We start from the raw sequence: 27,151 nt of genomic DNA, 5'->3' as shown, positions 1-27,151 counted from the left end.
GGGCTGACGGCAGGCTCCGAGGCAGAGCCCCGCCGCGCGCCCCGGCCCCAGCCCGCCCGCGGGGCGCCCACCTGCCGCCCCGACGGGAGGCCCCCGCGGCCGCAGCCGCTGCCCGGGCCGGGCCGGGCGCCCGCGGCACCATGAGCCCCCGCTCGTGCCTGCGGTCGCTGCGCCTCCTGGTCTTCGCCGTCTTCTCGGCCGCCGCGAGCAACTGGCTGTAAGTCGGGCCGGACCGGGCGGGGGCGGGCGGGCGGCGGCGGCGGCGGCCGGTGCCAGGCGGCGCGGGGCAGGGGGCAGGGGGCAGCGGCGCGGGCGCGGGCGCGGGGGCGGGGGCGGGCGCGGGCGCGGGGGCGGGGGCGCCGGCAGGTGTCTCGCCCGCCCTCGCCCTCGCCCTCGCCGTCGCCCTCGCCCTCGCCCTCGCCCTCGCCCTCGCCCGCCCCCGCCGCCGGGCCTCCCTGCGGGCACCCCTCCTGTCCGGGTGCGGCTCCCAGCCCGGAGGCGGCAGGGGTGGCGGCGGCGTCCGCACCCATGGGCGGCCCCGGGGCGCCCGAGAGCGCAAGGGGCGCGAGCGCGGGGCGGCGGCCGGGTGGGGTGCGCGGCTCGGGGCGCAGCCCAGGCTCGCTGACAGGTCGCCGCCCCCGGGAAGGACCCTGCGTCGCGGTGGCAGGGTAAGCCCAGAAGTCCGGGAGCAGCCCCGGGAGCGGGAGCGAGCTCCCCGCCGGCGGCGCCCCGCTGCGGGCTGGGCTGGAGGCGTGCAGGGACCTGTTTCTGCTGGGGGGGGGGGCGGGAGCCAGGGCCGGAGGGAGGGAAGGGACCGGGACACCGGCCTCGTTCTCCGGGGGGGGGGGGACTCCGGCCCGCCCTGCAAGGGGACAGCAGCCCACCACCTCCCTGCCTCGTCCCACCTAAGGCGGCAGGGAGGGGTGGTGGCCCTGGTGACCTGCCTGTTTCTCTCTTGCTGGGCCTGCCTCGGGGGACTCCCAGGGAAGGGACAGAAGGTTGGCTGGGACGGGGAGGGGGGTCTTAGGTGGAAGGAGGGAGATTCTAGAGGGATGAGCTCTGGTGAGGGGATGAACAGGGAAGCGAGGACACCCTGGAATCCTTCATCCCCCCTCAGGGATGGGTCACCAGGCCCCAGGCTTCACCCCGGCCCCAGTCCCTTCTGCCCAGAGCTCTGCCCCCATCCGCTGTGGGCAGCCAGTGGGGAGCCAAGCTCCAGTATTGATCTGAAAAGCATGAGGTGGGAAGGGGGATAGCCAACAGCGTAGCTGGGGTTTCCATGGAGACCGCGGGAGAGGAAAAAATTCTCTCTGCATCAAGACTAAAGAACAAATATCTCCCATGAAATTGCCCCGAGTGTCCAATGGCTGTTGCTATGAGGTCATTGCGGCCAGCCGGGGCCCTGCAGGCTGGAAGGAGTGTGTTCGTTGGGGTCAGAGCCACCCAGGGCTTGGGGGACCGAGGTGATGTGGAACGCTCCCAGCTGTTGGGAGAGCGAGCGACTCCAAGGCAGCCCAAAGTGGCTGCAGAGCTTTTGTTTTTCTTGGAGGCTTAATTTGATTAACACTTCAGGGGTAGTGGCAAAGTGTACCGAAAGCTGGGCACCATCACCCCCTCCCACTGCCCCCGCAGGCCATCCTCCTGAGCGAGGACTAGGCCACCTAGCTGAGGAGGGGAGCTGATTTGGACTCAGGGGGTCTGTGGTCCCTGGAGCTGCCCCCTTGAAAGCCTGGGTTCAGAGCCAGGGTCTCCGACGTGAGCGTGAGCGTCTGGAAGAACAAGAAGCGGCTCTGACCCACCCAATGCCCAGGGCTACAAGAAGGCAGAGAAAGAAGTGGCAGTGCAAGAGTCTGACCCGGGCCTTCAGGGAAGAGAGTGACATCCACAGTGGAACGTCCTTCAAGGGCATCTAGTGTTTGAGCTCCTACAGATGAGGAAACTGAGGCCCCAGGAGGGGAAGCTACTTGCCCAAACCCAGAGCGGAGAACTGAACCCAAGCGCCGATTCCCAGGCAGTGACATACCCCCTGCCCCGAAGTGGTCCCCGAGTCAAGCCAGTATGGCCCAGGTGGTGTCACCACCCACCCTCAGCCACATCCAAGCCCAAAGTCCCAGCCAGGGAGGCAGCCCCGGTTTTGGGTCACGCGAACCACGGGGAATTCCAACAGGTCGGTTCTCGGGCTTGCATCGAGGGGGGCGGGGTGAGGAGGGGCGGCCTGGAGGGAGAAGAGAGGTTGGCAAACCTGTTCTGTGCAGTGGTGATGGTTCAAGTTGCCACGAAGCAGGTCTCTGGATGACCCAGCTCACTCCTGCTCCACCCCGGGCCCCGAGCCAAGGGTCTCTGCCCCGCCCAAGGCAGGAAGAATAAGGGGCTTCCTGGGACCCCTACCAAACCAGAGAGGCCGTGATGGAGAAGAGAGCTCTGGGCACATTCCAAGACCGGGTTGTTTGCCTTGTATTTATTAGCCACCTCCATCCCTGTGACAGGGACTGAGCCAGCTCGGGGGGTGGGGGGACTCAGCATCGCAGCCCGGCCTCCAAGGACCTTGGGTTCTGGAAAGACAGGATAAAAGCAAAACCACGAGTGGGTGGAACGGTGCGCATGCTACTGCCATCAGAGGAAGGGGTCAGCGTGAGCCGGAGCGGTCACAGAGGGGACTTGGCCTGAAGGTAGCAGAATCGTGACGATACTAGTAAATATTATTACACTAGCTCCCACTGTACTATCTAAATCCTGACAGCATCTAAATCCCATTCCACAGATGGGAAGATTGGGGATCACAGAGGTCTTTGCCCAAAGTCACCCAGCTAGTGAATGGCAGGGGCATCTGACCCGAAAGCTGCCCCTAGAAGGAAAAGCTCTGGGCAGGCAGATGTCCCTCCAGGCATGGTGGCTGGCACTATCTTTTCACGTGTGAGTCACCATGGAGGTCTGGCCCCAAGAGGAAGGCTGGCAGTGCTCTCAGAGGGGCCAGGCCGGGGTGTCCATTCCCCTTCCAGTACCTGGAGTTAGGCTTCCGTCCAGGGTCGGCTGGCTGGCTGGTTGCAAGAGACGGTGCTGCCTGTTGTCTCAGAAGGGCGGGTGGCCTGGCGGGGAGGCCAGGTGTCCCGCTGCGTGCAGCTGTTGGGCAGGACAGAGCCTGGAGCTGGGAAGGCTCCACCGCCCGAGGCCTGGGCAAGCCCAGAGAAGCTGGAAGCTGTCGATTAGACTTGTGTCTAGCACCCCGGGCAAGCTGACAGCTTGTGGCAGCTCCCACCACCGACGGAGGGATGGATGGATGAAAACAGGCCACCGGTGGAGGGCCTGGCTCTGCCACAGATGGGCTCAGAAATGGCCCTGAACGCTCCCTCCTGTGACACAGGTTGTGCTGAGAGCTGAGAGGCTGGGGTTCCAGTCCCTGCTCTGCGCCCCCACCCCACCCCCCAGCTGGCTGGTTCTGGGTGAGCCTCTTCTGCGCCCTGGGCCACAGCCCTCAGCAGATTGCTCTGAACTCCACATGGAAGGCCTGGGAAGGGTCAGGGACTCGATGAGCCAAGGTTTCCTTATTGTGGATTTGCTGAAGAAGGCAGTGGCGCACTGAGCGGGGGCCCCAGCAGAGGCCCACCGGATGAGGGTGGGGAGCCCATTCTGCACTCGGAGATAGTCCGGGACAGTGCCTGAGAAGCAGGTCTCTGAGACAGCCCGCGGTTCCACACCAGGTCCGCCACTGACCAGCTGAGTGACCACGGACAGGTTACTTAACCTCTCTGGGCCTCAGGTTCCTCATCTGTTTCAGTGGTGCCCAACCGTGGGCAGTTGTGAGACAAGTGCGAGCCCTTGCACACAGCGCGCCGAGCACAGTGCCGGGCACGCTGATGGAAACAGCAGCTGTGGCTGCTGCTGGAAGCTGAGGGTCTCTGCAATGGGGGAGTCGTGTCCTTGTTTATAGGGATGGTGGAAAGAATGGGCCTTCAGGCCGCTGCTCCCAGGTCTTGTTTACCCCAAACCGTTCTATCGGGAGCCTGTACTCTTACACAGGTCACACAAGTAGGATCGGAGGCGGCCACCCCCCCTGCTCTTCAACCGGGGCCCCCACCAGAGCCTCACAGAGCCAGAGAGGTCCAGCCTGGCGAATCCTGGTAGCCAGGGGACTTGAGTCTGGGGGCACCCCTCAGGGTGGCTGGAGGGTGAAATCTCACCCTCACGGGATCTGACTCCCTACAGGTGTGCGTCTCAGGTCCAAGCTCCTGTGTGCCTACTTGACCAGCAAGGGGGGCAGAGGGAATGACTCCTTTGACCATGGGAGCCCCACAGGTAAAGGTGTGGCCCATCTCCTCCCAGAAAGTGTCCCCTAATCCCCAGCTACAAAGGATCTCTCCTTCCCTTCTAAACAGTAAACTCCACTCCTAGGAGCTCCTCCCCTGGCTCTGGACACTGGATCATTCACGAACACGTCCGCAGCCCTTTATAGTTTACACCAGAGTCTCCTAAGTCATTCCATTGATATTTGGGGCCTGTCCTGTGCATTGAAGAACATTCAGCAGCATCCCTGGCTTCTACCTGTTAGATGCCAGTAGCAAGCCGGGGGCTCTAGACATAGCCAAATGTCCCTCGGGGGTGGGCAGGGGGGGTGAAGAGCTCCCCTCGTTGAGATTCAGTGGTTTACAAAACACTTTCATGCCCATGACCCTATGAGAACTACATCACTTCTCCCCACTTTGGGGGGAAGGAGTCTGTATTCTTTTTAGCCCCACTTCAGAGGCCCAGAGGTACAGTGACTTCCCCAAGGACATTCTGCAAGTCAGAAGCAGGACTTGAACTTGACTTGTACTCACATGTCCCACATCTCCTGGTTTCTATCCCCCGCGTATGGGACTGTTTCGTATTATGTGTAACTACAGTTCAGGAGTGTGGCTCGTTCTTCTACAAGGTTATAAACCCCTGAAGGCCACGGCTGTGGCACAAACGGCTCTCAACGTCTCCTAGTGCCTGGCATGTGTCTGGCATGTAGTAGGTGCTCAGTCAGTATCTGATGGATAAAGGGAAGAGGGGCTTGTTCCCTCCAGAAGGCTTTAAGTTTTTGTCAAAGGGTGCCCTATCTTAGAGACCTTGAATAGTAGGGAAACTCCGCTCTACCGCTCTGAGTCTCAGGTGATGATAAGACAGGCCAAATGGGTGTCAGGAAGTGTGGCTGTCACCCGCAGGGCTGCTGCTCTGACCCTCAGCTCCCCTGCCAGGGCGTACCCCCTGGAGCCCGGCTGAGCCCTTTCCCCCCACCCGCCACCACCCTCCGCGGCAGGGCCCCGAGACCAGGCTCTGCCCGAGGGGTTTACTCAAGCGGCAGTAACCACCCAGCTGTCTGCTATGGCTTGACTTTCTTCCCTCAGCCCTGGATTAGCAATTGAGCAACTCAGCAAGCATCTGACAAGACAGTGTTCCCCAAACCTGTTGAAACTCGCCCAACTCGGGCCCTGTGGGTGCGTTTGCAAAGCTGAGCATTTACGCCAAGCCTCTTTTTCTTGTTCCTCCCCCTGGGAAGAAGGGCTCGGCCGGAGCCAAGCGGGCACAGGGTTGGCCTGGGAGCCACGGAAGCGAGTGACAGCCGCCCGCCACTGTCCCCCCATTCCGGTCACCCCCACTGCAGACGAGCTCGGCAGAGCTCAGCAAGCTCAGCTGGAAGGCGAAGCTGGGACCCCATGGTTGCAGTCCAGATGTCCACACGAGTTGCCAGCTTTTATCTCTGAGTCCCGAACTACATCTTCTGTGATTCAGCCAAACCCAGGAGAAGGCTCGCTCCCTGCCGTGACCCCACCAGCTCCCCCTTTCCCCATCCAAACCCCTCTCCGCCTCCCCCATCTCCTGGCAAACTTTAAACCAAACTATGTTCTAAAAGTTCCCCTGACCAAGTCATGAACCCTGCCGTGGACGGGACCTGGTCTGAGCAGAGAGGGGAGGAAGGTGGGTAGGAGGAGGGAGGGATGTGCTCAGAGAGGAAGGAGCCTCCCAACAGCTCTCCCCTCATGCTCACAAGGGAGCTTTGGAGAGGCCCATTAGAAGCTGTGGGAAATTTCCAGGGCAACTCCAGGGAGGGGGCTCTTCCTGCTGTGACTCCTGGATGGTCCTTTCCGACCCTATTTCGCACTCGGGTTACACACAGGACCTATCATGGTACGACTGGGTTCCAGGAACTCTTCCCCGAGGGCTGGCGGCAGCAGGGTACTCCTCTTGCATCAGGGATGCCCAGCAGTCCTGGGACCCACAGACAGAGGACTGGTCGCAGCCCCTGTGACTGTCAGAGTTCAAGGGGTCCCCACAGATTGTCCGTTCAGCCCCTTCCAGCAACAGTGAACCCCCAAGCAGGGGCGCGCCCAGTAAGCCACGTTCAATCCTGTCAGATGCTCACTTGTGGCGACTACGCCACCAGGCACTGTGCTAGGCACGTGGGGTCGCAGCACATTAGTGCTAGGGCTGGAGCTCCATCCCAGGTCTCCTGGCGGTCTTCCCAGGGCTCTCCCTGCAGCCCCACACCCTCGCCAGTCATCCTCTGGGGGAGGTTTGGAGCAATGGAGCAACGAAGGAGCCCAAGTTGTCCTGGCTGCCTCGTTGGGATGGGGGTGCGAGTTTGACCACAGGCTCTCCCCGAACGGGGCCTTCAGAAGGGACCCACCAAAGCCAAGGAACCCGCTAGAAAGCCAGCACCCGCCCTGGACAGCCCAGCTGGGGTTTTACCAGCCCTCCGAGCTCCCCCCCGCCCCCCGCCCCCGAGCTCCCTCGCAGAGCTCGGGAGGACAGTTCAACAGTTCAGCGGCTCGGCTCTGGGGACAAGAGTCGGGTGGGTCTTTGCAAGGGAGAAGCTCTCCACTGCCACATGAGGGGGCAAGGCAAGGTCAGGAAGTGCCCTCAGTGTGACACTCACTCACCCCCACAGTCACACCTGCCCCGCAGAGAGAAGGAAAAGTCCTACATCCTGGCCCAGCTCTGGGGCCCTCCAGGTTCGGGTCTGAGTGGCTACGTCCTGGGTGTGTCGGCCACCCGCTCCCCAGGAACACACGCTACGAGATGGGATGTGGGAAGGGGGTTCCTGCGCAGGAGGTGGGGGCACAGAGCCTTCGGGAATGCCATGTAGAGAGCTGGGGTGCGGCAGGGTGGGAAGTAATGGAAACTGGAAGCCAAAAAGACAAAAAAAAATGGGGTTGCTGAGGCTTCTGAGGATGGGGAGCCAAGGAAGCCAGGGATCCCAGGAGATATAGAGAAGGGGAATCGTGCCCTGAGCTACAGGAGTGGGGGTTGGGCTCCAGGAAAGGCCATTGTTCCCCTGAACCTCCGAGGAAAGGGACTTGGGACCTGACCTGAGCATCGAGGACTCCCGAGTTCCACCAAGGCTGGACAGAAGGTGGAGGGAGGCTGCACCCACCACCCCACAACCGCTGTGTCTCCAAGGCTGGCCCCTCCTCACCGGCTGCCCCACTAGGGGCTTCGGGCCACTGACAGCAACTCCTTCCACGGCCCCAGAAGCTGCCGAGACCACAGGCCAAACGCCGTCCACGCAGCCCCACTGAGACCCCTCCCTCCCCAGTAGCCCTGGCACCTGAGAGCAGTGTAGACGCCTTTGCTGGGGTGTAGGAAAGCCCTGGGACCCCGACCCACTCATCAGTGAAAGAATGAAGCCACCTTCCTCAAATCACTGTCACTGCCGAACCGTCATGCCCCGGACACCCTGGGCCATCCTCAGAGCCTGATCCGCCAGCCCAGGCTAAGGAGCCAGAATGATCTAGGTGCTGACCACCCCTGACTGGCTGCACGGCCTTGAGCACATGCCTCCCGGAACCTCATCTCTAAAATGGAGGGGATGACACCCTCCTGGCCAACCCTGCATGGCTGCAGCAAGGATATAGTCAAGCATGTGACTTGCTTGAAGAGCACAGGTGACAAGGGACGGAAGGTCCCTCCCGTCCAGCCAATCTCATCCCACAAAGGGCTCCCAAGTCCCCCAGGCACACTGAGCCTGTTCCGGGCCCCACTGTCCCTGGTCTCCTCACCCCAGTGTCCCAGCCTCTGATCCCCTAACAGCCCTCCCCTCCGTCCTACCTCTCAGACTCCTGGTCCCTGGAGGGTCCATCCGATGGGCCCGAGTCACTGGCACACATCCTCTTGCTGCACATGCTCCATCTGGAGATTCCGTCCAGTTGGGGTGGAGGCTGAAGTGACCCACCGCTCCCAGCAGGAGTGTGTCCTTCCCTCAGGCTGGAGAACCCAGGTCTGAAAGAGTAGAAGGAGCCAAAGAAGACCAATGAGCAGGATGGTCTGCGGTCCAGCAGAGGGCCCAGCTCAAGGCGACACGAAGGGGCCTGGAGGCGGCGGTGCTGATGGTGACGATGATGATGGCGTAAACATCTTAATGAAGGCCATAATGATATGATATAACGTAATAAGGCGGCGGCCGAGAGGGGGGCAGTGTCTACTGTGTGACCCTTTAATCCACTTAAGCCTCCCGAGGCAAGCCCCATTGTTTTCCCCATTCTACGGATGAAGACCCCGAGGCTCGGAGATGCTCACTAATTTGCCTTTGGGAACTCAGAGCCGGGATTCTGACCCCGTCGGCCGTGTCTCCCTTGCACAGTGCGCCACACTGTGGGCCGTGCGAAAGGACAGGTCTCCGGGACAGGACCACATCAGGGAGTGGGCAGCAGGGCTCGGAGACTGTGGGGGGGCAGAAGCACCCGAAGGCCCGAGCACAGATGAGGCGCGCGGTGAGGACCTGGGAAGCCAGGCTCCGGCTGCCCCGGGGGAGAGGGCGGTCCTGGGTGGGGTCTGCGGCTCGGGTGCTTCACCCGCAGGGTCTCCCCGGGCGGCTCGCTGTTGGGCAGGCACTCGGGCTCCTTCCGGCTCCTCCTCCCACCGGCTTGGCCTCCTTCCTCCCTGGTGTCCCAGGCACTGCCACTCCTGAGGAGGCTCTAAATGTGGCCCAGGCAGGCAGGGAGGCCAGAGGGAGGGGGCAGAGAGGCCTGGGCTGGCGTCCCAGCCCCCACCTGGACACCCGCGGGGCTGGGACCCACGACACTGATCTGCTTGGCCTCCCAAACGCTCCAGCTATTTCCCGTCCCCTCTGCTCTGGACGCGCAGAGTAAGAGCCGGAGAGGAGTCGGAGAGGTGCGGATTTTCCTCTAGGAATTTGTATATTTTTTTTAAAAAGCAAGCAAACCTGGAAAAGCTTGGGACAAGCCCAGCTAATTTTAGTTTCTAATGAAAACAGCAGGTGGCCGAGAGGATCTGATCTCCCTGGCAGGGCCAGGGCCCTCCAGCCTTGCATGCAGGCTGCGCACACGGGCCGGGCCGGCGGGGAGGGCCTCCTGGGAGGAGCCTGCAGGACCTGCAGCCCCCCGTTTGAGGAAATGGGGGCACGGGCTGCCTGGCAGCGGCAGCCGGGGTGGCCCGGGCTGCCAGGGTAACCTGATCGATGGCAGGGCTGTGACTAGAGTTCTGGGTGGCGGGGGCAGCAGGTGGCAAATTGCTACGCCTGTCCTCAGCAGGGGCAGGAAGGAGCCTGGGCTGGGGCAAGGCGACCAGAACGGGGGAAGAAGCAGAGATGGTCGGGGCCCTCTGCAGGCCTGGCCAGCCCAGCCCAGTGACAGCCAACACTGAGCTCGCCCGGGAGGCGCTGTCTCCCCAGAAGTGGCTTGTGCAGCCAACACTGGAGCCCGGCCCGGCCCCGGGGTCATGGAGTGGCACACGTATCTCTGGGGAGAAAGCAGGGCCACTTTAGGGTGCGGGGAGGGGCTTCCAGAGGCCCCCAGGGCCACGGGGCCGACCCCTCACGGTCTCCGAGCCCTCAGCAGGCTGATAGGCAAGGGCAGCCCCCACCCTACTCCTCACCCCTGCCCCTCCCTACCCTGGGGGCCCTGCCAGGAGGCGACAGCGCCCTCCATCCGCCGCAGGCATCTACCCAACGCCTTCTGTGTGCCATGTGCCGTGCCAGGCACGGAGGAGGCCACGCTGGACGGGCCGCTCAAGGCACTGTCAGTCCCCGCAGCCGTCAAACGGGGCGGGCGCACGAGCAGCGTGCAGGGCGAGACCGAGTGCCCGGTCACTCACTGGCTGCGTGACTTGGGGCGAGTCACTCCACCTCTCTGGGCCTCGGTTTGCTCCTCTGTAAAATGAGGCCAGGCCCCCAAACCAGACACCAGAACAGGCAAGCCGTCCGGGCAAGGACCTGTAATGGGACCTGGGGTCCCCACTCTCTCCACGCCATCCCCAGCTGCGTGTCCAGCCGCAGCAGCCACCCCTTCCCAGGCAAGACCCTGGGATCTGGGAGTGTCAGGGTGGGGTGGAGCTGTGCCCCCTCCGGGGCACGGAAGGGGACAACTGTTGAGCCAGATGAAGCAGGGGCTAGGGGGTGGCACTGGTGCCAGCCGTAGGGGCAGGCACGCTCCTCAGCGGAAGAGGGTTCTCAGCTTCTTCCTGGAAGCTGTCCCAGTGACTCACGGCCATGGCAGCCCAGCAGCTCACCCCTAAAGCCCTACTACTGTTATTTCAGGCTGCCTCCCCTCATTGAGTCTGAACCTAGGAGAGAGGGGTGGGCAGCTCCTCCAGTCTACCTCATTTCTCATTCACCGTAGGGGCTCCGTGTATCCGCCTGGCCAGGCCCCCGCCTCCCGGTCCCCATCTGTAGGAGGAGGACTGCCACTCTGACAGTGGGAAAGGCCACACAGACCTACCAGTTTACTGTCCCCACCAGGAGACAGGCTCCAAGTGGACGGGGATTTGCCCAAGGTCACACTGTGGGCTGGTGGCTCAGCCAGGCCTCCTCAGCCTGCTGTCCCTACCCAGAGAACCCCCGCCCTCGAACAGCTCCCTTCACCAGGAGCCGGGAGCCCGGACATCCTGACCCGGCCCCTTGGCTGGACGCAGAGGGAGCAGGGGCTGGGATGGGTACAGTCAGCTCTGTGCCCCCATGTCATTCGAGGAATAGGGGCCCCCACCCTTATCCAAGAGGCCAGGCCTGGGCCTGAGCAGGAAAGGACCCAACGTGAGACCCAACTCCTTGTGCCCTCGCTGGCTCGCCGCCTCCCAAACTTGGACCTGGCCCCTGGCCAGTAGCTGGGCTCTTGGCGCCCCCTGCAGGCCGAGAGCACCCGGTGGGACGAGCTCCGCAGGGGACCCCCTTTCCCCAGCTGGCCCAGGCAAGGGAAGCACCCAGACAGGGCTGAGGAGCCAAGTGTGCGCCCTCCCCTTCCGGATGCACCTCAACCATCCCCCCCACCCCCGGCACTTGTCTCCCCTCTAGGAGGCTCAGGCTCTTGCCCCGACCCTACGGGTCTCTGTGCATCCCCTAGGCAGGACCTGGTAGAGATGACAGGGAGGTCCCCCAGGAGGCAGGGAACGTGGGAGGAGGAAGGGAAGGCCGGTCGACTCAGCCCAAGACCACCCACCGGTCTCAGCCGTGCTGCCGGGGAAGGGGGGTCCTCACGGTTACAGCAACCTGCGGCGTGCCCGGCTGAGCCCAGCTGCACCAGCCGCATCAGATCACCTTGATTTCTCACAGCAGCCCTCCAGGATAGGATCCATTATCTCCACTTCGGATAAAGAAAGCTAGACTCAGACCCCACAGCTGGGGGTGGGGGGTGGCTGATGCGGCCGTGAGGAGGGAAGTGGGTCCCGGGTTCAGATCTCCCTCGGGTGCAGGCGGAGACGCCGCCGTGGTTAGCCAAGAGCTTCCCCTGCAGCGCTCTCCCGTGCCAGTCTGGCTTCACAGCTGCTCCTGGGAATGTGTGAAAAGCCCAGATGCCCACCCAGCCCCGCCTGGAGGGAGGCCCAGGCACCTGCGCTTTCGGCAAACCCCGCACATGTTTCGGTGCACAACCAGGTTTGAGGACCATCCCTCTGGTCCAACCCACGCACCCGACAAACAGAATCCACCTGCTGCTCACGCACCTCCGGGGGCGGGGAGCCTGCCGACGAGCGGGCAGCCCACCGGCTGCACCTGGACCAGCATCCTTAGGTCGCACGAACCCGCCAACCAGCGGCTTCCGCCCAGGGCGGTCAGTTCTAGTCCTTGGGCCGCTTAGAGCAACAGTGTGTCTGCCAATGGCTTTGAAGTCAGGCAAAACCGAGTCCAAGTTCAAAACCTTTTACTCACTGGCTGATCTTGTGCACAAGGCAAACTACTTGGCCTGTCTGTGCCTCAGTTTCCTCCTGTATAAAATGAGAGCCCATTGGCTTGCTGAGAGGCTAAATGCAATAATGTAAGTAAAGTCCTTAGCCCGGTCCTAAGGTCCATAAAAGCTGGCTCTGCTTATGACCATCGTCACTAGAACGTCCCGTATTTCCACGGGGCTTTCTGTGGATTTTTCCATCTGCTCTCCATTCATTCACCTCTTTCGGCAAACAGATGGCGAGTTCCTGCCCCACTGCCTCAGACCCCTTGACAGACCATCTTTCACACACACAGGACCCCTTTTGCCCTGATGACAGTTCCTTGACTTAGCCAGAAGCAGCGCTAAGCTCCCTGCATTACGGATGAGAAAACCGCGTCCCAGAGAGTGGTGACCTTCCCCTCTGATCCTTCTTTGGACAAGAAATTTCGTGCAGTTTCCCTCATAGATGCAACAGCATCTTCCCCCCTGTGCCCTGGAAAGCACCCCCCGCCCCAGACCAGGGTTCCTGGCCAAGCCCTGGGGGTGTGTGGCTGGTTCACTAATAGAGTCAGGGCAGCAGGATGCCCACTCTCTTGTGTTTCCAGCTCCTGAGCTGTGTGACTGAGCCTGAGGGGAGAGCCAGGGTCTGGGTACCCTCCTGGGAGGTGGTGGGAAGGCCCTTTCCCTCTCTGTGCTCACCTGTAAAAGGAGGGGTCTGGGCCAGACTACGTGTCAGGGAACATTCCCTAAGTGTGCGACTCTCTGTACTCTGTACTCCAGGAATCTGGAAGGCAGCCCCCGACAGCCCTGCCCTGGGAGGGAGCCGATCATCTCCCACGGAACAGGTGGAAGCGGAGGCAGGGAAAGGGGGAGGAGGCGTTCAGAGTCCACTCCTCAGCCCTCCTCCGCCGTTCAGCTGCTCCTTGGGCACCTACTAGGCGCACGTGGCCCTGGCCAAGGATGCCAGTGGGGAGCGGGGACAGGCTGAGGGGCAGCGGTTAGAGCACAGTCATGGGGTTATCGGACCTGGGCTTCAATCGAGATCTGCCCTCACAAGCCAGGTGACCCTGAGCCGGTCCCTCCACATGACCCGAAACACCTGAACCTAGCAGGTGTTCGGTTAATGCATACCTCTTCCCCTTGAGAGGGACCGCTTCTTCCGGATGGCCTTTCCCTGGCTCTGCTCCCATCCTGGCGAGCGTTCTTGCGTCTTGCTCCCAGCTCCCTCGCCTCCTGGCCCAGACCACAGTGTCCGTCCTCCGGTGCCGCAGAGCCTGACCGGGCCCCTCAACCTGCCACGGAGGAGGACAGGCAGGAGGAAGGCCCTCAGGGCTTGAAGAGGGCTGCAGGTCAGCCTTGGCACCTGCTATCTGTGTCACCTTGGTCCTGGCACCCTCTTAGCCTTCATTTTGGAATCCATAAAATGGGCCTAATAATTATGACCTCATAGACTGGGGCCGAGGCTGCAGCGGGAAGCAGGGACTGCCGCTGTGCAGGGCACATGGTGGGTGTTCAGTGAACGGTAGTGCTGTCTCCTGCCCTCCCCCGAGATGGACGCTCTGGAGCCCCCTTCTCCCCATAGGCCTGGTCCCCGGCACCCTGACAGATGACCTAGCTTGGGATCCTCACCACAACCCTATGGCACCGTTGCCCTATCTCCAGGCTGTAAAAGCTCAAGGGGCTGAGGGAAGAGCACAGCACACTTGGTCTTTGAAGCCCTCCTCCCCTGCCACCATCCTTGCACTGGCCCGAGTCCCCCAGCTGCACAGCCCTGGTGCTGGCCTCCATCTGGTACCCCGAGATGTGGCTGGCAGTGGCTTGGTCTTGCAGGCAGAAGGTGGGCTTAGGTCACTGGGGTCCTTGCCTGGTGGGGCAGGGTAGTGGGGAGACACAGGGCAGTGGTTGTGGCCTCCCAGCCAGAGGGACAGGAAGGGGCCAGAGCCCAGGGCCCAGATCTGAGGTAGCATCAGGGCATGGACACCGGTGCAGCAGCCACCCCCGGCCAGGAGGGGTCCCATGGGGGCTCCGTCCGTGTCCCTCCCGGAGCTTGGCCTGCTTTGGCTGGGGAAGAGGCTTTCCTATGCAAGACGGCGCTTCCCTCTCTGGTCCCAAGAGCCAGGCAAGGGGGTCTGTCCCTGGATCCAGGAGTCATAGCCGGGACCCGTCAGCGGGATGAGGCGGTTCCCAGAGCCCTGGGCTGGGCACAGCCTGGGCCTGGCAGTGGAAGGGGGAGGAAGGAGCACTGCACGGCGTTCCACCCCCCGCCCTCTCCCCAGGTACCTGGCCAAGCTGTCCTCGGTGGGGAGCATCTCGGAGGAGGAGACGTGCGAGAAGCTCAAGGGCCTGATCCAGAGGCAGGTGCAGATGTGTAAGCGGAACCTGGAGGTGATGGACTCGGTGCGCCGGGGCGCCCAGCTGGCCATCGAGGAGTGCCAGTACCAGTTCCGGAACCGGCGCTGGAACTGCTCCACGCTCGACTCCCTGCCCGTCTTCGGCAAGGTGGTGACGCAAGGTGAGGGAGGGGCTCGGGGGCGCTGGGGGGGTGCATCTCCCGGGCAGGGGCGTCGGGAGCCGCCTGTCATTCAGGGAGCTAAAGGCCAGGGCGCATGGGAGCAGGGGAGGCGGGCAGGGGGCGCGAGCCTGGCCGAGGGGGCCGCTCCTGGTGTGGGCAGCACGCCGTGGGCTGCAGCGCTTCGGTCCCCGTTCTCCAGAGGAAGGAACTGAGGCTCAGGTGGGGGACAGGACGGCCTGGCCCAGAGTCCCTCGCAGGGTGAACCCGGGGCTCCAGCGCCCCCCCCAGCCCCATGCTGCTGTGTGACCTCAACCCTTGGCCTCCTGAGCGAGCCCACCTGCGCCTGTACCCTGGCGGGCCACGTGGACGGCCCCCCCATGCCCAGCTCCGAGGCCGAGGAAGAGCAGCACCCGCTCTGTCCTCCTGGGATCGGTCAAGTCAAGCCCAGGAGGGGCAGAGGCCTCTACACCAGCAGCGCAGACCGGGGACCAGACACGGTTTTACGTAAACACCGACTCCCCCGGCCCTTGCGATAGGCGTTCACGGTGCAGATGAAGACACTGAGGCACGTGGAGGTTAAGTAACTTGCCCGAGGTCACAGGACGAGCAAGCCGCAGGGCCAGGGCTGGAGCCCGTGCCGTCCAGCTCCAGGGTCTTGCTCTTGCCCGCAGCGAGAAGATGCGGTGACGGAGGGGACGTGGGAGCCTGGGGAACACAGGGGACACGCCTCCGTGGCCAGGCCGGGTGCTCAGAGAATGCGGCCTGAGGAGTTCGGCCCTCCGCTGCGATGAGAAATATGAGAAGGCATTAAGCCAGAGGAAGGTGGGCAGGGCAGAGAGAACGTTCCATGCAACTGGAAGGCTCCTTGAGAGGTCACTGGGCCAAGCTGCTGCCCTCGAGGAAGGGCTGCCACCAGCTGCCTCTGTTTCTACTTCCTGAGCGTGAAACCGACACTCCGGAGCCACTCCCGGTCGCCGGGGCCCTTTGACCCGCGAGGCGGCGGGAGGGCACAGCCTGGGCCAACCTTTGTCTTGGCACCTGCGGTCCCGGACGACCAGGGCTGCCGGGCTCGTGGCAGAGCGTTCGGATGTTGTCGGGAACCAACTGTGATCTTTGGAAGCAATTCTCCTGGAAGCTGGCAGAGACCAAAAAGGCAGCATCGGGCTTGGCGTGACCGGATGTCGCTGCTCCGGAGAAGCAGCGGAGACCCAGTGAGGAGCCGCGTCGTGGAGGGTCTTCCCGGGACGACGGTGCGCGGCCGGGCCCTGGGGCCACCGCCTGGGGAGGCCCAAATACTAGGCTCGTGTGCAGCGGGTGCTTGGAGCCGTAGGTGCACTGGCGGCCGGATCGGCAGGGTTCCCGTGTGCCAGGCCCCGTGCCTTGCACGTGCTGTTTGTTGCCTCCACCCCAAAAACTCACCCCCCCTTTCTCTGCCAGCTCAGCGCTCCCCTCCCCGCTGTGCCTTCCCAGCTCTTACACCCCGGCGGTTGCTTTTTCCTCTGGGCTCTGAAGCTCTTTGCTCATGCTGGGGTAGGGTGGTTTGGGTTTGGGTGGTTTTTTTTGGGTTTTTTTTTTCGGTGTTTTTTTGTTTTGATATAATTTCAAGCTTACCGGGAAAAATTACAAAGTTTTTTTCCCCACCTCTAAGTGATGAATTTACTTTTCTTTTTCTATTGAGGTATAATCGACACACAACATTACATTCAAGTGTGCAACGTAACGACTCCACGTTTGTATATATTATGATCACCACACACAGTTACACGTTTTTATTCCTTTTTTTTTCACATTTTTTTTCTTGTGATGAGAGTTTTTAAGACCTACTCTCATAGCAACTTTCACATCTGCAACATGGGATTATTAGCCATCACCACGCTGTACCTGACATCCTCAGGAGCTACTATTGTGTAACTGGAAGTTTGTACCTTCTGACCCCGTCCCCCCACCCCCACCCATCTCCCCCACCTCCTCACCCCTGCCTTTGGCAACCACCAGCCTGTTCTCTGTATGTGTGAGCTTGGTTTTTCCTAAGGGGAATTCCCATAATACTCTTTCCCTAGAATCACCAAGTGTTCACATTTTAACCCACCTGCCTTATCAAATTCTCTCTCTTTCTCAACCTCTCTCCCTGCCCCTTAGTACACCACACACACACACACACACACACACACACACACACACACGTCTAAACCATTTGTGTTCACACACCTTCCATTACACCTTTTATTTATTTTTATTTTTTGAGCAAGAGAGTGCGTGGGCGCATGCACATGCACAGTGTCGGGACGGGGCCGAGGGAGAGAGAACCTTCAGTGGTCTCCATGCCCAGCGTGGAGCCCCACCCAGGGCTCGATCTGACGACCCTGTAGTCATGAGCTGAAATCAAGAGTCAAATGCTTAGCACTGAGTCACCAGGCGCCCCTCATTACACCTTCTAGGCTAAACTGCAATGCCTGTCCCCTCACCCTGCTCCCCGATCCCTGAACCCTGACCCTTCCATGGCCAGGTGTTGTGTCATGCACCTGTTTCCCGGCACACGGCACAGCCTGGCACGGAGGGGACAGCCAGTGGATGTCATCCAGTGACAGAGAGCAAGTCAGGGCAAGGACTCAAAGGGGCGTAGAAGGGGAGGCATGGGGGTCGGTGCTGGCCTGAGGCCGGGGAGGAGCCCCGCGGAGAAGTGCCCTCCTCACCGGTGTTTGCAGCAGGAACCAAAGAAGGGCCCATCCCTGGCTCTGCAAGTTTGGGGCAACACTGAATCCTTCCAGGCGTGGCTGAAACCCACTTTGGACTGAAGTCTGAGCGGCTTGCTCGAGCGTCCGGCGCCCCCAGGGCCGAGTCAAGGCACCCACACTCCAGGCCGGCCCCGGCAGGCAGACGTCAGGCGTGTCTGGAGGAGGAGTCCGAGCTCTTCTGTTCGTCCATCTCCTCACTCTTGCATTTCTCGTGTTCCTCCCTAGTGAAAGTCCTCTTGGGAGAGTCTTAGTTTGTCTCCACTGAACAAGAGGGGCTTGGCCGGCACAAGGTGCTGCTCTCGGAAGGGCCAAGGGCCGAGGAGGCAGCCGCAGGGACGGGGTGGGGAGGGGGGCGCAGGAGCAGCCGTGACCGTGGGTGAGGGGTTGTCACTCTGAGCCGCGGTGTCCTCGCCTGTCAGACGAGCACATAGGGCCCGTCACGAAGGTCCCGTGACACAGTGTGTGGCAGCACTTAGTGTACACCCTGGCCCAAGAAGAGCCGTGCCCATCACCAGCTGCTGTCACTGGGGACAGCCACAACAGCAGCAGCCAGTCTGGGTAGGCCTTCTTTGAGGCCACCAGCTTTTGGGGTGATGGCAAGGGAGAGCTTGGTTTGGTGCCCACATTCGTGAACTGCCTGGCTGGGATCGTGGCCTCAGACATTGGAGGAGGCCCAGGAGCCAGGCCATCCTTGGAGAAGAAAAGGAACCCCATTCGTTGACAGCCTCCTGCGCTGTCTTGCCCTCAGGACAACTCTGAACGTGGGGTGGTGTCCCCCACTTTACTGCCGAAAAGGGAGGCTCAGCAAGTTGAGGGTGGTGATACACCCAACTCCGGGACCTGCCAACTCTTGGCTCTGAGATCTCAGGCAAGGTCCATCCCTCTCCTAGCCTCAGCGTCCTTCCTATAAGGGAACAATTGTGGGGACAATCCCAGGACCCACCTCCTGGGATTCCTGCCAGACAGAGATTGTGCCTCTGAAGGGCTAGTTGGCTCCCCAGGACCCCCGGGCTGATGTTGCCTGAGGTCTCCCAGCCTCCAGCCCTGCACCCCACACCCCCAAGCAGCGGAGGTCACCCTGCTCCTGGCCTACGGAGGGGAGCTTGATGTGAACTAATGGTGACTGATGAGGACAGTGAGTGACTGAGGGCCAAACTGTGTGCTCTAGGCTGACAATCTAGCAGAAATTTGGAGAGGTTAGCACCCAGGGCACCCAGGAATGGGGGCAGGTGGCAGTTTTTGGCCAAGCAGGGGTTAAGGACCAGATGTGGGATGTCCTCTCTACATTTTAGTCACTGCTTTGTCCCAGAGTCTAGAGCAGCACCTGCACATAGTAGGTAACTGATAAATACATGTCGAATGAATAAAAAGGATTAGAGGATAGGAGGGCGAAGCCATAGAGTCTGGCAGAAGTTCAAGGTCACCAAGAGCAGGATATACGGGCCTCTCGGAGCAGGCCGGCCTGAGCATGGCAGGCGGAGGTGAGAAAGGCACTGCAGACTCCTCTCCTCTTCCCTCCATCTGTGGGTAACGCCATGCCTCTCCCCGTCTCTTCGCATCTCGTTCTGTGACCTTGACAGAGGCCTGTCCCGAGAGAGGGGACTCCATGAGCCCCGAGGCCCTCCAGCCTCTGGCTGCCATGGTAGGGAGGTGATGCGGTGCACTGTGAGGATTCGAACCCAGACCCGCCTTTCCATCCCTTGTGTGTCTAACGTCATCTAGACGCCTTCCTTAGTGACTGTGGTAACATCGGCCTGGATTTAAGATGTGAGGGCTTCTCAGTCCCAGGCTGTGACTTACCAAAACCTCTGCTCTCACCTTGATCCCCAATACTGGCATCATGGTGAGCCCCATGAGGCTGAGAACGTGCCCTCCCTCTGGGAGACCTCCAGGCCAGCCTTTTGGTGTCATCATTAGTTACAGGTGGGCTGGGGTGGGTTCCCAGAGATCCTCCGTCACCAGGAGTTCCTTGAGGACAAAGTCACCTCAGTAGCCCTAGTGTGTAGCATAGGGCCTGGCTTGCAGCGGGTGACCAGTAAACGGTGGGGGAGCAAGCAAGGAAGTATCTCTACCCTAAGGAAGCGTTCAGCCCAATAAGTGCCCTACTGACATCTGTTAGCAAATGAATAAAATGGCATTAATCATGACAATAATCACAAAATATGTCTCGAGTGCCCATTATGTGCCAGGGACTTGACTAAGCATGTTCTATATTTTACCTCATTAGAGTCCCATAACCACCTCTTAGGGTCAGGACTATTAGCCCCATTCTGTGGACAAGAAAACTGAAATTACACATCTAGGAAGTGATAGAGCAAGGAGTAGATCTCAGGCCTGCGGGCTGAGCCCTATCCAGACTCTCCCAATAACCCACTCCTGTCTCCGAGGGCTGCTGTGTGTGCCACCCTGTGCTGGGTGCTGGGGGGCAAAGGAGAAGTATGGGGACAACCCGGCCCCGGGAGCTTCCAGTCTGGCTGCAGAGGCCACACAAACACGCAAGACACTTAGAAAATAAAAGCACCTGCGGCCTGATTCTGGTCCGGGGGGCAGGCAGGCCAGCGAGAGCACCGGCAGCCCTGGGAGGCCCGAGATGCTGGGCAGGAAGTGTGGGGTCTGGCCAGCCTGGGCGGCACTCTCCTCCCCTTGTTCGAGTTGGGACAATGAGGCTCAGAGAGGACGGTCATGCCACTAGTAAGAGTCTTAATTTACTCTTTCCCCTGTCCTACATGGTCTCTCACATCCCAAGAGACTTCCTGGAGGTGGTTTCAAGAAAAGGTGAGCTTTTGCAGCTAAGAGAACAAAGGAAACTGGGAAGGCAGGCTGGGAGCATGAAAGGGGACAGGACGGGGCCAATGTCCTTCTGAGGGACCAGTGCCTGTCCTGCCCCATCTCCCAGGCCTCCCCCTGGGGAGCTTTGGAAACTGAGTTATGTTTGAATGGCCCTTCCCCCGGGACATCGGCCTGGTGCCCAGGGGATCACCATGCCCGTGGCTTCTTTTCCAGCCCAACTCAGCATCCGCGGCTTCTCCTCCAAACATTTCTTACCACTCCAGAGTCCCTCCTTCCAACATCTGGGAGAGACATCGCACATGACGTGCTCAGAAGGGTACGGGCCTTGAGTCACACAGGCTTCAGCGCCTGTTCCCACTTAGCTGCTGACAGCCTCACTCCTTCCTCCACCGAGCAGCGCCGGGGAGAGCCGGGTGCTAAGGTTGTCATGAGCCGTGGACAGCGTATGAAAGGCCCTGGCACTTAGTAGGCCCTCAGAAAGGGTAGTTACTACTGGGCCCACGGGACAGCTCTGAATCCCCAGCCCCAGGCCACCTCAGCATCTCAGAAAAATGGCCCTGAGGTGGGACCCAGAGGACCCACATTGGAGCCAGGGGAGGAGGAAGAAAGGAGCTGGCTGCGGGATGGGGCAAATGGCTCTATGGAAGAGGCAGGTGGTGGCCGGGCAGCGGCTGGCACCTTCCAGAATCCTGCCTGCTGGCCAGCTCTGATGTCCCAGGAGGACAAAGCCAGGTCTGTCTCCCTGCTGCAGCTGGAACAGTTGAACCCCCGACCAGGGAGCAGCTATCTTGCACGACACGAGGGGCCTCCCGCTGCCTCGTTTGCGGGCGCACCACCGTCCTCTTCAGTCTCTGTCAGGCACCTCTCTAGCGAGCGAGGCTCCAGCCTGGGCACCCAGGCAGCGGGGAGGAGCCAAGAGGGGCCGCAGCCCTGGAGTCCAAGGGCTGGGACCCGGAGCCAGCTGGAAAAGGCTGACAGGGCCACTGCTGTGGGATTTGAGGGCATGATGGCTTAGCCACACTCCCCAGGTCTTCTGGGGCCTTCTGGGGCCTCCTGCGCCGAGCACAGGCCCCCTGCTCGGCATCCCCAGGGAGGAGCCCACAAAAGGGACCGGACTTGGCCTACGGCATATGAGATTTCAGGCGGACCAAAGAAAGCCCTTCTTGGCTGCACTCGCTGGTGGGAAGGAGGTGGGAAGAGACCCACTGCACGTGTATTCCTGGGGGCTCCGGGCTCCGTGAGGAGGGCAACGTCAAGGCTGCCTGAGTTCCCATACTGGTTCCACGACCTCCTGGCTGCGTGTTGTTGGTCCCGTTGCTTCACCCCTCGGTGCCTCGGGTTCTTCGTCTGTAAAACGAGGGTGAAGTCTCACAGGGCTGGTGTGAAGAGTGTGTAAACGATGTAAAGCGCTCAGGCAGGGCCCAGCACAGAGTGTGCGCTCTAGAAGCCTTCGCTCTTGCTATTAGTATTTTCCTTCCAGAACTTCTTCCTTCAGGCCCACTCCCAAGCAGAGAACAACGGAGTGTCCTGTTCCTGAGACCAGGACAAGAGGGACCTGGAGCCCCCGGAGATGGACGCTGGGTCTGGGGAATGAGGCAGAGGTCCCCCTGAGCAAACTCGCAGAGAGCCTTGCACACCAGGGCCGCGGCCCTCGGGAGGACAGGAGCCCAGGGACGGGGAGGACCACCAGGGGCTGCCTGAAAGCCCAGAGAAACGGAAGTAAGGACCACGCCCGGCCAAGAGCTGGGGCCACCCTACCAGTCCCATCTGCTCTATCTCCCGCCTGCCCTTCCCCCTTAGTCTTTGGGGCAAAAGATTGTGCTGGTTCAGGCCTGGAAATACCAGAAATACCAGAAACTAAAGTCGTCCCTCTTTGGGCGGCCACAGCACAAAACCAACCAACATGATCCTGCTATTAACCTCGATTAACTTGGAGAAGATTCCATCTCAGGCTGTCGAGGCCCCTGTGGCTCCAGCCAAGCCCCCTGATGCTGACCCAAAATGGCAGAGGGTGGGCAGCGGGGAGCAGCGGGGAGGCTGTAGCCCCAGCTTGAGGGCCGAACCTAGAACAGGGCGTCCTGAGCCATCGGGGCCCAAGCTGCCCCCCACCCCAGGGCTCGGCCTCTGCTGCCTGTCCCACAGACACGGGCACAGAGGAGGTGATTGTTCCCATCTGACCACGGCAACTGCTCCCGGGGGCAGCCAAAAGCCCAGGCCTGGGTGTCACGGTGGTAATTGCCAACCACGAGGCCAAAACCTGCCCCCTCCACTCCTGTGGACACAGACACTGCAGCGAGAGACAGAAGGACAGTCACGGGCACACAGAGGCCCTCACAGGGCCTAGAAGAGGAGCAGGGCCTGTCTGGTCACACACCCAGCCAGCCACACGCACACGCACCCCACACTCACACACGCGCGCACGCACACACGCCCACTACCACCCACAGCCCCAGAAAGAGGCTCCACAGCAGCTACACCCCGAGGCACAGTTCCTAGGAGGATAAAAACACCCATTCAGGCAGGGGAGGAGGGCAGGCACCAAAATAGAACGGCTGAGAAGTCATGGGGCGGCAGGGGACGCGGGCAGCAGAGGCGGGGTCTGCGTCCTGGTGGTGTCACTTCCTCGCCGGGCAGCTGGGACCAAATCCCCTCCCCTCCCCAAGCCCGCCTTCACCGCCTGTGAAATGGGCACAGCGAAGCTCCGCGCAGCAGACACCCTCTCCCCAGCACTGGCCGTTGCTCCTCTGAGGTATCCGGGAGCAAGACGGCCTCAGCGGGAGGGCAGGGCCGCGGCACGCAGGTCACCGGCGTCGGGTGGGCCGGGGGGTGCATCTGTAGGGTGCGGCGCTCACCCCACGGATGCTCCGGGCTGAGCCATGTGCACCCGCGCGTGTAAGCGGCAGCTCAGAGCACCTCCTGGCCCCGGGGCCCCCACGTACCACCCCTCGCGGAGGGGGAGCGGCCCGAGCCCTGGGACCCAGCCCTGCCCTCCCTCTGCCTCCCACAGGGACTCGGGAGGCGGCCTTCGTGTACGCCATCTCTTCAGCAGGTGTGGCCTTCGCGGTGACGCGGGCGTGCAGCAGCGGGGAGCTGGAGAAGTGCGGCTGTGACCGGACGGTGCACGGGGTCAGCCCGCAGGGTAAGCGTGGGAGGAGGGGGCGTGCGTGGCAGGCGGGCCGGGCCGCCCTCCCTCACAGCGGCCACTGTGCACCCCCGCAGGCTTCCAGTGGTCGGGGTGCTCGGACAACATCGCCTACGGCGTGGCCTTCTCCCAGTCCTTCGTGGACGTGCGGGAGAGAAGCAAGGGGGCCTCGTCCAGCCGCGCCCTCATGAACCTCCACAACAACGAGGCCGGCAGGAAGGTAGCGCGGCACGTCCCCTGCCACCTCACCACCGGGCGGGGTGGGCTCGGCGGGGTCCCCGGAACGTCCCTCCCCGGGCGCGCCACGCGGAAAATCTGTTCGGGCTCCTGCGGGCCAGCGGGCTACGGGGCGGCCAGGCGAGCAGGTGTCACAACAGCGTGTGGCCCCGACACACGCCCCCACGAGGATATGTACACGCACACACCCTTCCTAAGTAGCAGGGCTAGGACGTGAGGCACGTGCCTCCCCCGACGCCACGTGCCTTCTCCACAGCCACCCTCACCGTTCCTCCGCGGATGCAACGCAGCCCTGCTGGCCCCCATCCCGTCACTCCCCGCTGCTTCCCCTAACAGTGCCCTCTGAAGCGTTTCCCCTCCCTCCATCCCAAGTGCCCCGAGGACAGGGACAGGGTCTTCATGTCCCCAACACAGCTCACCGGCCCACCCCAGTATACAGCAGGTGCTTAATACAGAGAAGATGCAGGACAGTAAACCGTTCTCCAATTCTGCGGCCTCCCCCCACCCCGACCCCCAGCCCCTGCCGCCTCCTGATGGGCCCTCTCCCCTCCCCGTCCCCTGCAGGCTATCCTGACACACATGCGGGTGGAGTGCAAGTGCCACGGGGTGTCGGGCTCCTGTGAGGTAAAGACGTGCTGGCGAGCCGTGCCGCCCTTCCGCCAGGTGGGCCACGCACTGAAGGAGAAGTTCGATGGCGCCACCGAGGTGGAGCCGCGCCGTGTGGGCTCCTCCAGGGCACTGGTGCCACGCAACGCACAGTTCAAGCCGCACACGGACGAGGACCTGGTGTATTTGGAGCCCAGCCCGGACTTCTGCGAGCAGGACATGCGCAGCGGCGTGCTGGGCACGCGGGGCCGCACGTGCAACAAGACGTCCAAGGCCATCGACGGCTGTGAGCTGCTGTGCTGTGGCCGCGGCTTCCACACGGCGCAGGTGGAGCTGGCCGAGCGCTGCAGCTGCAAGTTCCACTGGTGCTGCTTCGTGAAGTGCCGGCAGTGCCAGCGGCTGGTGGAGCTGCACACGTGCCGGTGACTGCGGCAGCCGCGCCACCAACCACCCCGTGGCCCGGGGAGGGCCGGTAATTTAAACAGTCCCCCCGCACCTACCCTGAAAGATACTGGTTGTATTTTTTGTTTTGGTTTGGTTTTTGGGTCCTCATGTTATTTATTGCTGAAGCCAGGCAGGTGGCCCCAAGGGCACCAGCAGGGCCTCCCTGAAGCCTGGGCCTTTGTGGCTGCCACTGACCAAAGGGACCTTGCCCGTGCCTCTGGTTGTCCACATGTGGCCACTGCTGACCACTCGGTTGTTACCTGTATCTGTTTTTCTACTCGCAGACTTAAGCTGGGTAACAAGGAGTGTTCGCCACATGCCTACTGACCCTGCCATCTAGGGAAGGAGGTGGCCCTATGGCCGGGGGAAATCGGTGCCATCTTGATGGAAGTTGCACCCCTACACATACACACCCGACCCCTGGCAGCTTCGGCCTTGTAGCCTTGTCTCTCAAGCCCCCTGGAAAGGGAGTGCGCAGATACCAGCCCAAGGGCAGAGGGTCCGCTTCGGCCCTCCATGAGCAGCTGGAGGTTCAGTCTCCGTGGAACCTTCCAGGCAGGAAGAGCAGAGGAGACAAGGGCAAGAGAAGGCTCCAGGCCCACCCCAGAGCCCAGCCCACCCAGCCTCTCCATCACAGAGGGGAAGCCGCCACTCCCCGGGCCCTCCCAGGCAGAAGCACCAGCTGTCATCCTGGATCAGAGGTCCCAGCCGGGCCTTTGCAGGGACACCTCTATGCCTGTCTCCTCGTGGTGCTGCTCCTCTGTGAGATGAAGAATGGAATCACACCCATAGAGGAACCGGCCAGTGAAAAGCCCTTTCCCACCCATTACTTCACACACTGAACCAAATTTACTGAGCAAATACTATGTTCTAGGGCCTCTACTGGGGCATCTCAGAGGATGATCACAACAGTCCTGGGAGGTGCACAAGACAGAGATGCTTGTGCTCACTCTACAGGAGAGGGGGCAATGCTCAGCCGGGTCCCAGAGCACACTAGCTGCAGAGGCACAGCCAGGGGAGCCCGGCAGCCAAGGCTCCCCCTGGGCACCTTACCCAAAGGCCTGCTTGGGTCCCAGCCTCGGGGAGGGGCACTACCTGGAGGAAAAGGGGCCAGGAAGCAACAGGAGCCAGAGACTACAGGCGAGGTCTAAAGGCCACATGGTTCCAGGGGGGCACAATAGGCTCTGAGGGAAGCAGTGGACAGCTAGAGGGCTGATGAAGTGAGGGGGTCAGCAGCTGAGGCACCCCTGCCGCCAGGGACCCTGGGCATGGAGGAAGAGTCTCCCAGATAAAGCAGTGGCAGCTGGGGCCCGGCCCTATGCCCAGCAAACCAGCAGGAGCACAAGGCCAACCTGTGTGAGTAGGACATGCACACAGCAAGGTTCGGCCTGACCCCGCTGCTGCTTCTCAGGAGGGCTCCCAACCTCCAGAGGAGCTCACCGGAGGCCCAGTCTCCAAGCTGCCCCCTTAACGGGGCGCCAGGCTCCTGGTTTGAGATCTTGAGTTCTTAGATCCCCACCGGAGGTTCTCAGACCCCAAGCTCCTGGCTCCAGGGTTCCACATCTGAATTCAAAGTCCCAGTTTGAGAATACAGGCTCCAGCCTGTAGAAACTCTCCTCCAGGCCTTGCGGTTTGTGCCTCCTGGTGTTGGCTCCCTCACTAAGAGAGGGTCAACACCCTTGGCCCCCAGCCAAGCTCTCTGCTCAATGTCCATCCACGAAGAAGGCCAAAACCAAGTGAGATGCTGCAGCCACACTGGAATGAGGGGTAATCTTGGGGCGGGCAGGCTCTGATGTGGATGAAAGCTGAGCCCACTAAGTGTCCCCACAGCGGCCCAGCTGGGCTCACTGCTCCTCTGGCAGGCTCTGTTCAGCTGTCTGCTCAGTGCCAGGGAAAATGCTAGCCCTCACTGGCAGAGGCCAGACCCAGACAAAGGAAACAGGGGAGACCCCCTCCCCCCTGCAGAGACAGGGCAGAGGCACTCTTCCCCAGCCCCGGATCCTGTGCCCAGAGCCAGGGGACTGCTAGGTCCAGGTTGGATGCTGGTATTACAGATAGTGCCCCAGAAGAAGTGAGAGGGTCTGTGTCCGCTCACAGGCGTCACCTTTCCACCTGCCTGGGGACTCTCTCAAGGCTGACCATTCTGGGCTTCTGAAGGGTACGGCCTGTGTAAAGCAGACTAGATTCTAGGAACCTCTGCCCAACCCTTCTGCTGCCACCACCAGCAACCCAAAGGCCAAAGGGACCCACAGCTGCAGGTAAATGGAGCTTCCTTGGATACACCTACATCCAAAGTGTCCCAAATAAAGAGGTGGAACCAGCACATACCTGACGTAGCCCACCCACTCTGGAAGCTGGCCGGAGGATCCAAGTCCTGCCCGAAACCCTCTCCACTAGTCTCTACAAGACAAAGGTGATGTCCTCTGAGGCCTAGGGCTGGATAAACCCCAGCTCGGGATGCTGCTACTCCCTTTGCTGCCCTACCCCATCCTCTAATTTTTATACTAGGCCCCTTGCCATTGTGACATCCCCATGAAATAGTCTGATGCACGATAAAATGATTATTTCTTTA

At 61.5% G+C, this 27,151-nt stretch overlaps 1 protein-coding gene across 2 annotated transcripts; it reads left to right on the top strand.

The window, feature by feature from the left end:
- On the top strand, positions 1–27,151 carry WNT4 (Wnt family member 4). Of its 2 annotated transcripts, none has more exons than XM_055331924.1 (5): positions 1–217; positions 14,390–14,625; positions 23,158–23,289; positions 23,370–23,512; positions 24,193–27,151. In XM_055331924.1, the coding sequence occupies exons 1-5, from the start codon at positions 141–143 to the stop codon at positions 24,559–24,561; spliced, it is 957 nt and encodes a 318-aa protein (XP_055187899.1). In that variant the 5' UTR covers positions 1–140; the 3' UTR covers positions 24,562–27,151. The 2 variants fall into 2 exon arrangements, with proteins under 2 accessions (XP_055187899.1, XP_055187898.1); XM_055331923.1 differs by having other exon boundaries at positions 24,094–27,151.

The sequence above is a fragment of the Nyctereutes procyonoides genome, unplaced genomic scaffold (assembly GCF_905146905.1).
Source record: "Nyctereutes procyonoides isolate TBG_1078 unplaced genomic scaffold, NYPRO_anot_genome, whole genome shotgun sequence".
In the NCBI taxonomy this organism is placed as follows: Eukaryota; Metazoa; Chordata; class Mammalia; order Carnivora; family Canidae; genus Nyctereutes; species Nyctereutes procyonoides.
Note: the sequence above shows the minus strand (reverse complement) of the source record. Positions and strands in the feature narration are given on the sequence as shown.